Source organism: Crinia signifera, chromosome 1 (genome assembly GCF_055691185.1).
Source record: "Crinia signifera chromosome 1, ASM5569118v1, whole genome shotgun sequence".
Taxonomy (NCBI): domain Eukaryota; kingdom Metazoa; phylum Chordata; class Amphibia; order Anura; family Myobatrachidae; genus Crinia; species Crinia signifera.
Genome location: NC_139217.1, coordinates 401776956 through 401789469, shown reverse-complemented (window position 1 = coordinate 401789469; position 12514 = coordinate 401776956). Strand labels below are relative to the sequence as shown.

The 12514-nt window shown below is 41.4% G+C and overlaps 1 protein-coding gene across 1 annotated transcript in view; it reads left to right on the top strand.

The window, feature by feature from the left end:
• Nucleotides 1–12514, top strand: part of MAN2A1 (mannosidase alpha class 2A member 1) — a 151543-nt gene that overhangs the window by 41488 nt on the left and 97541 nt on the right. Inside the window, exons 3-4 of the mRNA XM_083151681.1 lie at nucleotides 457–601; nucleotides 2974–3145. Coding sequence (XP_083007807.1) covers nucleotides 457–601; nucleotides 2974–3145 — 317 coding nt within the window. The remainder of the gene's footprint in view (nucleotides 1–456; nucleotides 602–2973; nucleotides 3146–12514) is intronic.

The window sequence follows — 12514 nt, the reverse complement described above, 5'->3', positions numbered from 1 at the left end:
TTATTGCATGGGCTGCACAGACTTTATGTGCTGTGCGATGGGATATGCACGGGAGCACGCATCTCATCGCACTGCCCCATCGCACCTTGTATGGGCGCCATAACTCGCACCCTTCGCAGGGCCGATTAGCTGAAATTTGCTCGCACCCCTATGGAGGTGCAAGCACTTTTCAGCAAATTCACCCTGCCGTAAAGTGTGCCCGGTGTTGTGATAACTCACAAATCATCCACATGGTTAATAGGATCGACCCCTAGGTAAGCGGAAATAGCTGTATATAGAGTTGGACACAAATTCAAGATGGTAATACTATATACATCTAAATACATACTCTTCCAAAGTGTTTACATAAACATTGCACATCACAATTGCCTAATAAACTGCACTAATATTTATTGAATTTCAGGAATAATAATAGTTATCAAAATAGACCTGAAGTATTTTATTTTTGTTTTGTAGATGCTGGAGGTGTACAAAATTCTTCCATTTGATAATCCAGATGGCGGAGCATGGAAGCAAGGGTTTGACATAACCTACGATAAACAGGAATGGGATAATGAGGCTCTTCAGGTTTTTCTGGTTCCTCACTCCCATAATGATCCAGGTAAATATTTATCACCAAGAAATAGGATATTTAATAGTTGGGGGAAAATAACCCTAGACAAGTGGTTCCCATGCTTATTTGAATCATGACACCCTTGGGTATAATTAAAAAACATTTTTTCTATGGTCAAATTCAGAAATAATATTAAATAATGTGTGCCTCCAGGTTTTGATCCTACTGGAGAATAGTGTTCACTCTAGCATCCTGCACCTAATTAGGGCAGGAGGGCATATTTTTATTTTTTAAGCACCAAAGTTAGTGAGATTGCAAAAAAATTTCAGTCCAATAAATTAAACCTATAAGTTCTCCTGAAGTGTAAATGACCCAGAAAAGCCACAACGTGTTCCGGGTCACTTAAAACTGATCTATGATTAACCAGGATCCCCGACAACCCGAAATGGTTATCCTATTAACTGCTAAGTTGTACTGATAAAATCACATCTAAAATGTTGCCCTTCAAAATTAGAATGTGTTCCATGCTAATTGGGTGCAAGGTGCTGGAGTGAACACTAGGGGGCTATATAGAAGTGAATATCGCCTCTTTCAAGAGTGCGTTCTAGATCATATATTTTCATTTCCAGTTTATTCAAAATGTCAGATCTTTCAGATAAATCTGTATTAACTTTTATATAATCCAGTTGGCAAATAATTATAGCAATAGTATTGAGTATTCTACAGCAGGGTATAGAAGTAACCAACCAATGGTTCTTACATGGTCTCATAATTCTGAGAGTTTTGGCACAACTCTTGTTCTCTGCCACATGATCTATGCAAAGTTGGATTCACAGTTATAAACTTAATTTGCTATATATGTTGTGGCCCTGGAAAAATAAAAACCTCCCTGCTTTCTAATAACCCTTAAGGTTAGTAATTTCAATGCACACTATTGCTCAGAGGTAGATGCTGTAGCCAGACAGTGCTGTCAAAGGTTTATATAACTGATGCGTTTCGTCTTCAGATTTCCCCAGTGCTGTATCTGTACTGACTGTAGGGTGCTATTAAAAAACATATATACATAGAATACATACTGTAGTTGGGCGATTGGGATGCAGGTTGTGAGAAGGCAGACGGCGGCATGCCAATGATTAGAATATCGACACGTGCTGCATAAGTATACTTTACCACTCCCCCCCCCTTCCTCCCCTCAGCCTAACCCATATACTGTGTATATATAAATATTGGCGAGTCAGCAGTCCTGACTACTGAAGTAAGCATCAGCATGATGTCCCAATAGTTAAGCTGGGTACACACTGGGCCGATATATCCTTAATGATATGGACTAAATCAATATCGTTGATGACACTTCTATATTATCCAGTGTGCACAGTCAATATAATTAATGATGTGCGCTGCCACAAGTTATCCACCCGTCTGTCTGTACGTGCAGCTCAATCTGACAATATCAACAGCATGTGTGGGGCATGTGATTTACTGACGGATATTGTGAAGATATCATCCAGTGTGTATGGTCAATATCATTCTCCCGTGGCACCGACAATATAGTTAACTATATTGGGGCCACGGAAAGCCTCTAGTGTGTACCCAGCATTAGTTGCCATAGAAGGTAATGGGTCGGAGATTTTGGTATAAAACAAGATTTGCAGTTGTTTAAAAATGTAATCTCCAAGGCCTGGCCTTTGAACTTTGCACCTGTGTGCAGTGTAAAAGCTGCTGACCCAGGATATTTATCGTAGTGCAAATGGAGTGATATTCCGGGTCTGACCCAGATTGGAATATTGTTTCAAATACCGGGTTAGATTCAGAATTCTGGTGTAAAAGGCAGGGGAAGCTCCAGAGGAGAGCTGCAGAGCAGTTAACAATTCAACTTGGATTCCATACTGACTCACTGGTAGTTGTTGCTCCCCTATTTGAATTTTGGACTGTACTTCAGCGCTGCCACTGGTTAAAGCGGTATAACGCCTCCAACATTTTTTTTTCTTTCTGCTATTCTTTCATAGAAGAGCTTGGCCATAAAACTACACTTGTTACTGATGTTTTTTTGGATGATTATTGTTCTAAAATAGTGTATAGGAAGGAATTTCCCTTAATCAAGAAATTAGTTGCCCAGTGTATTTTGGATAATCGTACAAAATCTAATACTGTCGTTTGGTTGCTGTGAGTCGCATAAATACATTGTAAATATCCCTGATTGTGTGTTCGGACTGGTACACACTTAGCACAGTCTAGTATCTTTCCACTGCTTTGTTGGATGGTTCAGTTGTTTATTTCATTTTCTGTTCACTATGTTCTCCTGCTGGATAAAGACTGTGATCATCTAGAAGTGTAGGCTAGATTTTTGTTCTGAACAGTGGCTCTTTTTCTTTTTAAGATTTTAACCTTTCAGTGTCTCATTGTTCATATCTGTCTTGTAGGCTGGCTGAAAACCTTTGATGACTATTTTAGAGACCAGACACAGCATATTCTTAATAACATGGTTGTGAAACTGCAAGAAAATAAAGAGAGGAAGTTTATTTGGTCCGAGATCTCGTATTTCGCCAAATGGTGGGAAGGAATTGATAACCAAAAAAAAGAAGCTGTTAAGAAGTAAGTGTAATATACAATTACACCCAATTGCGTTTTTAAAATGTGTTATTTTCTGGCTGATTATAGGAGCCTCTAACAGTTATTGCATCTCTTCTTTACAAACTGATGTTTGTTATAAATGTCTTTTTATAGCCATGTGAGGCAATATGTCAGCACCGGGTGAAATGGTTCCGGTAGAACTCTTCGGGGGAAATTTACTAAAAACAGAGTTCTATTTCACAGGGGATGTTGCCATGGACAACCAATCAGAATCAAATTCTTTATGTAGCACCTTCTAGAAGATAATAGCTAGTATCTGATCGGTTGCCCATAGAAACATCCCATGGGAATTAGAACTCCGAATTTAGTAAATTTCCCCCATAAGCATTGAAAAGTGAAAAAATGTAAAGCGATAAACCAGCTGCTGTCATTTTTTTGAGTGTGCTCCCTAAATAATAATAAAAAAAACACCACAGTGTGTCCCGGGGTCAGGCTGTGCTCTAGATCAGCTGCTGCATGGCCTTGCCCCCAGAAACCTGGCTATGCGGCGTGACCTTAGCAAGGTCACGCTGCACACACCAGGAGGAAGGGGCTGGGCAGTGGCTGAAGCTAAGCTCATAGCTCAGCTGCGCTGCCCGACGCAAGGTGGGGGAGATGGTGGCAATCCTGGAAAATTTTCCAGTAATGCCAGTGTTAGCACTGCGTTATCACCTAACAGTCAAGTTAGAGGTGGGAAATGAAAAAATGCCATTTAGGAGCTGATTGGCTGGTGTGTTATAACCGGCTGCTTTATCACTTCACCAAGCTTAATACATCCGTCCCTGAATACTGGCCTAACACACAAACTCCTATTTATCCCAACCTATAGATGCTTCAGCTTGGTTTTTCTGGTTATATTAACTGCTAATATGATCTTAGTTTCTTGTTTGTTTGAAATACTGTATAAGATTCACCTTCAGTTTCAGAAAGTCCTTTCTTTCATTTAGGGCTGTTTTGCAGAATTGTTTAGCTTAAAGAACTAGATTTCTCTATCTGTATAAAATTTGTAGACCGTTTACAGTAAGATTAGCATGCTTTAAATAAAGTATATTAAGCTGTAGACTGTAACTTCATATGATCTAATGGAAACCTCTTGCTGACTTATTCTGGAGATGTAAAAGAATGACCGTGTAATTCATGCTGTTGAACACCTTCTACTGTGTGTGTGTGTGTGTGTGTGTGTGTGTGTGTGTGTGTGTGTGTGTGTGTGTGTGGTTTAATTAGTTCCCCTCTAATGACTGCCTTTTATAGGTAGCAAAGTTATAGCTGCCAGGCTGTTCCCTATACTATTCTGTAGGAAGTATACATTTTAGCACACTGGCTTATAATAGGAATGATTAAAGATAAAGGACTTTTACACACTTAGAAAAATACATTTGTTGCCACCCTTACATCGCATTGAAGCAGTGCCCCATTCCTTTGAGAAATGATGACATACCTTTGCTACAGTATCTCATACAGTAAAACTAAAAAACTGTGAAACCATAATAACTTCTCTACTAATCTGTCTAGACCATTTTAGAATAATCCATTTTGTTGGTACCGCATAGAAAAGGTGATAAATACGTGGATTATAATTGAGATGTGCGGATTAGGATAGGACCTCAAAACGGCATCTTTCTGGCTCTTGGAAGTCACGTGTTTTGTATCGCCAATAAGAGATCTGTATACGCCCGAATTTGTTTTAAATTTTGGTGATAAGAACAAAATTATTTCAAACTTGCACATTTCTAGATTGTAGTGATTTTCCTACTGATTGCTTTTTTGGATGAGCATCACACATGCCTTCAGTCTTTTTAATGAGTCATTTAGCCTATGTAAATTGAGAAACTTAGTCACTGCTGTTTGGTATCATTGTTTGCACCACACTGAAGTGCATTGAGAGATGGGAGTAACTAGAAAGCTAGCAAGGTCAAACCATGTTGCAATGAAAGGAGTCCAAATTTGTCTTCATCCAGGGTAAATACTGTCTGTCTTTTTTATAGGTTTTTTTTTGGTTTTATTTGTTCACTGCATTTTACATTTTAAATTTGAATCTGTTCCTGTTAAATCGGCCCAACTGCATTGCAACATGGTTTTGGCCACATGCATGGTTATTTAGTTTTTTTGCTTTACTCCCAGAATCTGGCCCATCGATAAGAGAAGGCAAATAGAGTTTTCTGGGGAGATCAGAATGAAAATGATAGACAAGCATGTTAAAGTTAAAGGCTAGAGGACCATCTCCAATCCGCTTGATAATAGTAACTTCAAATGCAAAATATTGAGAGGAAAATCATTCTCAGATTAAACTGAAAGATAATGAAAATGGTAAAAATAAAACAAAAAAATAAAAACAAGTAATACTACTTCCAAAGAAAGGCAATAAAGACCTATTCTGAAATGAAGGCTATGGTCACTGTTGTTAGGTTGGTTGGAGTAAGCATCACAGGCTTTTTGTATGATAGATCTGCTCTGAATTGTACAGACTTTGTAAAAGTTTTGGTATGATTAAACCATTTTTTACTGATTTGAAAGAATAGTGTATTTTTATTTTGGCCAAAAAGGATGCATTTGTAGAAATACAGGCCAAGCATTTAACGAAAAGTTCATTGTCCCAATGGTAAAGTAGTGGTGGATTTATGTTTGGTACCATGGCAGCCAGTCATGTGGGAAATCTTGTGAAGATGGCGAGAAGTAAGAATATGTTAATGTCCCAAAGTCAGTGAGTAAGTTGAAGTTAGCAGTAAAGGTCCATACACACTGGGCGACTATGCCCAGCGTGTATGGACAGCGATGATGTCAATCATCGCTGCGGTGAAAGCCGCTCAGTGCATACACACTAAGCGACTTTCCCCCTGCCCGGCGCCGATGGACGGGGGAGGACGGCTTTGCATAGCACAGAGCTATGCAAAGCCGTCCTCAACGCCGCTCATCTGCTGGTATTACCAGCAGATGACCGGCTTTCCCAGTGATGATGCGGGAGCGCGCAGCAGCGCTCACCGCTCATCACTTGGGCATACACACTGGGCTGTTTTGAGTGACTTTCAGCTCTGTCGCCCAGTGTGTATGATGGGCCTTAAGATATTTTATCAAGACCGCGTTCCAAAGCATTGCACAAATAAACATAAATTGCTCACTGGAACAAAAGTTTAAGGTTTTGGAATAAATTTCAAAGTCCACAGTGTTTCTTAAGTATGTTGGCAGGTCTGGAATTCAGAGCATTTAAGTAGACCTCAGACCTTTCTGAGCTAGAACATTTATTTGAAAGACAACATGATTGGAAACTGATTCTTGGCAAATACAGTAGTTATATAGTTACTGTGCAGAAATATCATGTTTAATGTTGTACCCTGCAGAGGTTATGTTGACTGCTTTTCACTTCAGAGATCCAGCGAAATGGGTAATTTGAGCAGAGGTGCCCAAACTTAAGCCTTAAACTGCAATAGGCTTTCATGTAGCCTCAAGTCTGAACATTTTGTAAGCCTACCTTCAGTATAGCTTCCCTTGCCTTAAGTTTCTATGAATCCTTTTTTCAGAACAACTGGCCTCTCTGAAAATATATTTAATTCCACTATTTTTTTCCTCCCAGTTTTTTTTTTTTTTGCAGCAGCAGCAGAAAAATGATCTGAGTTTTTGGACCTGTGTGTTTTTCATGAAAATAAAAAGCTGATTACCAGAGCCCACTGCGATCCTGAAACTGATACTGGGTGCAGGCGGCCATGCTTAGGGGGTAATTGGCAAGCCCTTGGGGATCGAGTAGCTTGCAGTAAATAATGAGAAATTACCACATCTATTTAATTGAATCTCATCCACCTAGATTTATATAGATGCATCTTAAATCAGCAATTTGTGACCGCATTAAAGCACCAAAGGCAATTGTCCTGTAGACCGAGAATTGTATCCAATATTACAAAAAAAGTGGTATTTGATGGGTGAATAGTGCAAGTACAATGTAAAAATAGTTTAGGCATAATATTTCTTCATGTAGGATAGTATTTTTTTATTTGCCTTCAAAATTAGCCTATTTGTAAGGTGATGTAGTTGAAGCTGTTTAAATATCGCAATGTGACTAGGATGAGCAAAGAGCCTGCTGATTTAATACCCCTTTAACACCGCCGCAAAACCCTAGGTCTTCGGCGGGTCAGAGGCAGTGTAAATGGGACACGCCGTGTCCCTTTACACGGGACTTCTACCCAGGTCCTGACCTGGCTAGCACCTGGGTAGAGGGCGGTGTAAATGGGTAAGCTGGGTCATGCGACCCGGCGCCCATTTACATCAATGGGGGACGTGCAACCTGCGGACCGCAGCGTCCACAGGTTAAACAGGGTGCACACACAGGCTGCGCTGCTGTCTGCTATACTCTGCAGACAGCAGCGGAGGAGGTGAATGGATGCCTGTGTGCGGCATCCATTCACCTCCCGGACAAGGGCTGGGGGGTGCATGGGGGCTGAGGGCAGCCCAGCAGATTACCTTAGTGTTGGGCTTGCCCCCAGCGAAGCGGTACGGGTACCGGCGGTGCCGATCGGCATTTGGAGATGACGTCCTCTCCAAGCGGGGGACTGCGGGTGGTGTCAAAGGGAGCAAACGCCAGGTCGCACCCGGCTTGAAGCAGGGATCAAAATCCCGGGTGCGACCTGGCATTTTCGGTGTAAAAGGGATATTATGTGATCCTATGCTTGTATAATGTGTGTCACTGAGTCTGTATACAGAGAAGAACATGACATGTATTGGACAAAATCTGCCACTGTTGCATTGAAGCACTTTGTCTACTGATTCCGAGCATCAGTCACCCAGATATATTAAATTGTTACACTGTGTTTTGACGAAGACCCATTTTCCTGAAAAAAAAAAAAAAAAAAGCCTAGAAGATTCTAACATGACCTGGCTGTTTGGTGTGACTTCTTCAGCTAAAATGTATGAGGACATGTCTGTCTGTAGGGCAATGTCAAAAATTCAAAAAGCAAAGCCAAAAAAAGATTAATAGGAAATACTTGTCAATTATTCAATCTGGGAAAGGGGGGACTACAACATGTCTGGCTTATAAAGTAAAGGGGGAGGGGGGGGGGGGCGGCAAAGTCTCAACATCCCTATCATTGCTCATATACTTATATTGTAGAGCCTGGACTTTTTCAACCAATATCAATCACTTCAAAACAAATGTGAGATTAGTGTAAGGCTGCGTGGAGCTTTGGCTGGGGGCAGGGTCTACTTTTCGATAATGTGTCCTCGTCTGTATTACAGCTTTAACTAGAACATTGTTACACAATACATTTAAAGATTTCTGGGTCTGGTGTTTTTTGGTTGTGTTTCTTTGTTTGGGCTTTAAATGTACAAGATGTGTTATCAACATGTTACAATTTCACAAGGGTGGTACTTTAACTTGTCATTTCTCTAACCTGTTGCTGCTGCAAACAAGAAACAATATAATTGCTAGTTATTCATATGCGTGTTCCAGATTTTCTGTTTGTTTTGCTCAATCTAGTATTCACAATAAGAAAGGCGTTTTTCTCTGCCAGTAAGTTAATGATTTTGAAAGCTGTGATCCAATAACAACAAACAAATTTTCTTGGTTTATTTGCCAAAATTATGGTAAGGATTTATAATAAGCTAAACATCATGTTAAGACAGGGCTCGACAAAACCCAGGGGCCAGGTCGCCACGGCGACCAGATTCTGCTTCCTGGCGACCAGATTTTTTTGGGGGGGAGGAAGCAGAATCTGGTCATGGCCGGCCGGGTGCACTTGCGGTAACAGCCACAACTCACCCGGCTGTATGAGAGAGCAGAGCACTGCAGGTCCACCGCGGCTATTAAAATACTCGAGCCGGCGGGGGCGTGGCCTAATCACTGTGCACCACTGCACTGAGCTCCTGCGTGCTGATCCCCGCTGGCCCGCTGCATCTGAGCGCCTGTCTGATCTGTCTTCCGGGTACCAGCTGCCGTATCCCGGCGGCCTGCACACCAGGTCCCCTGCTGCCTTCACACTGGGACTCCCGCTGACTCCTTCACTGTCTGCAGTTCCCAGGCAGCCGGGGGTGCTGGAGCTAGCTGCCGTCCACTCCTCAGTTCATTCCAAAGAGGCTGCGTCCTCCTGTGGGTCAGGGACTGCTGGCTGGTCAGCAATGTGTGACAGCAGCTGAACCATGGCTCCCAGACGAAGGCTCTAAGAACTGGCTGCTGCTGATGGTGCTGCACCTTGAGGCAGGTGCTGCACTCCTGCCTGCTCTCTGCTGCCACTGTATTGCACCAAGAGAGTGGACCTGCTGTCTGTGAGGTTCAGTCAGGTGCTCTTAGGACTCCCTCTACTATACCCCTCTACCTGCCAGTCTGGTGAGTCCACTGTCCCTTTTATCTAACTTTAAGCTGATTCCTTAAACACCCCCCCCCCCCCCCCAGCTTCTGCCAGACCTCAGACTTCTACTAATGTAATTCTGATTACATTTTTATCGTATGTGCATATGCAGACGCCTGTTGCAAGCGGGCATGGCGGACTGCCTGTTCAAGGTCCCGCTCGTACCTAGTAGTGCGGGCGTGGGGCAGAGCCCATAGGAATGCCCAGCGTTTTATGGGCTTTCCCATGCAAATGGCCCAGTGGTGCAGGGGGCGGGCATCTGACATCAGCAGGTGTCAGCTGCCCACCTGCTTACCATGCAGGGTGCTCATAGATGTGAAACACCAGAGAGGTGTCTCAGATCTGTGAGCACTGCAGAAATCATTCGATGGTAGGTGACCATCGAATGATTGCCTCCCTGCATGCAAGCTGCGAATGGATGTTTATAATAAGCATCCATTCGCACGCAGGCGGGGATTTTTGGCAGACACTGTCCCTATCTTTTTTTTATGGCTCCTAAACTTTCATCCTGGCTCCAAGATTTTTAAGAAATTTGTCAAGCCCTGTGTTAAGATCTATACGATTTGAGTAAAATCAGTGAGATGGTTGGCTTTGTTTTTTTGGTTTTAATATTGCTGACCAACTCTTTGGGCCATATTCAATGAGAAAAATTTGCTGTGTTTTATGGCGAGTTTGTGCTATTTTCACGTTGGAAGGAGCATTTTACTCTCCAAAAGTGAACCACCCTATTCAATGTGATATTTTTGCCGTCTTTCTAAGTGATTTTCGCCGTGTCTCTCAGTGTAGCAATTCTCCATCTTTTAATGGAGAACTGGAATGTGAACTTTTAAACTAAAAGGTTTTTTTTTTTAATTTTGGTGTCAAAAAATCAGGAATTTTTTTCTGCAAAGGGGCATGTTATTTTTATTCATGTGCTATATTAAATAAAAAAAAAAAATATATATATTTTTTTTTTTTTTTTACACAGAGCAACCAGCAGGGGGCCGGAGCTCTCGAGATGCTCATTAGATATTCATATATTTACTGCACCCGATCATTACATATGCACCATCGGGTGCAGTGAATACTGGGTCCCCCGCTGGCTATAGGGGGGGGCAGCTTGTGCTGCCTGGGTCCTGGGGAGCCCTCCTCCCCTCCACATATGTTCTGGGGCAGCCAGGGAGACTTTAATCTCCCTGGCTGCCACCGTCCCCCAGCTCCCTGCCGCGGACGCTCATCCGCTGCAGGGGTTAAGACTTGCCGTGAGTGGCGGCGAGTCTTAACCACATTGAATAGTGGGAGCAGGAGTGGCAGCGAGCCCTCCTGAACAGGGTGAGTGCATGGCGAGAGAAAAAAATCTCTCGCCATTAACGGCGAATTTTTCTCATTGAATATGGCCCTTTGTTTCTACAGAAACCTTTTAGATGACCGAAGTTTCATGAACGAAGATAACTTCCTTAAAATATTTGCTTTGCAGAAATAGCACATTTGTTTGTGTGTGTGTGTGTGTGTGTGTGTGTTATTGTGATGTACCAAGGATGTGAAAATGTTATTCCTGACGAGAGTGCCACAATAAAGGATCCTGAAATATTGGCGTATTAAGAATGCTGTTCTGAGTATTCTTATACATTCTTGGTGACTAACATACTTAATAAATTATATGCTCATATTGTAATATTTGTTTTACTGCTTTCCCAGTTTCAGCATTGGGTGGAAGCAGGAAATTGTTGAATAAACAAATTCAAATCTAGAACTTGCTAGGAGCTTTATTGTTAATGACATTTTATAGCACTTCAGTATACTATATTACACAGTCTGGAATAACTGTCATAACCAGGGCTGTGAATTAGCAGCGTACCACACTGTACCATGGTGTCCCCCACCAGATCTTTGTTTCTTATACTTCAGTGATTTCAGCAGTTCCATGTTTGTTGGTAGGCTGCAGTCTTTTATACATTGGTTCAATTCACAACAGAGCACTCTTCCTGTCCTATCCACTAAAATGTGATAATTTCTAAAGGAACACTATTAACCCCTTCCTGACACAGCCAGTTTTTGCCTTCCTGACAGAGCCCTTTTTTTTCAAATCTGACATGTATCACTTAAGTGGGGATAACTTTTTTTTGCTTTTACTTATCCCAGTGATTTTGAGATTGTTTTCTCGTGACACATTGTACTTCAAATTAGTGGTAAATTTGGGTCGATACAGTCTGTGTTTTTTTGTGAAAAATACCAAAATGTCGTAAAAAAAATGGAAAATTTAGCAATTTGCAAAATGTTAAATTTTCTGCTTGTGAGACAAATAATCATACCACTCAAAATAGTTAATAACTAACATAGACCATATGTCTACTTTATGTTTCCATCATTATTTCAACTTCCTTTTAATTTTTTTGGACACTAGGAAGCTTACAATATGAATAGCAAATTCTCAATTTTTCAAGAAAATTTCAAACACTGATTTTTTTTTTTAGGGACCAGTTCAGTTCTGATGTGACTTTGAGGGACTTGTATGTGAGACACCCCCATAAATGATGCCATTTCAAAAACTGCACCCCTCACAGTATTCAAAACAGCATTTTGGAAGTTTGTTAACCCTTTAGGTGTTTCACAGGAATTAAAACAAAGTGTAGGTGAAATTTCAAAATTTCATTTTTTTTGCAGATTTGCAATTTTAATACATTTTTCTAAGGAACACAGTAGATTTTACTAGAGAAATGTTACTAAAAATTGATTCCCCCAATTCTTTTGTTTTCATAAATATCCTATATGTGGCCCTAGTGTGCACGTTGACCAAACCACAGGCTTCATAATAGAAGGAGCACCTACTTGATTTTGGAGCCTCCTTTTTATGAGATTATTTTTTAGGCACCATGTAGGTTTCTAGGCACCATAAGATGCTAAAATTTAGGAACCCCCCCACAAGTGACCCCATTTTGCAAACTACACCCCTCAGGGAATTCATCTAGGGGTATAGTGTACATTTCAAACCCCCAGGGGTTTCACCAATTGTGGTACAACTGGGCAGTGAAAATGAAAAATT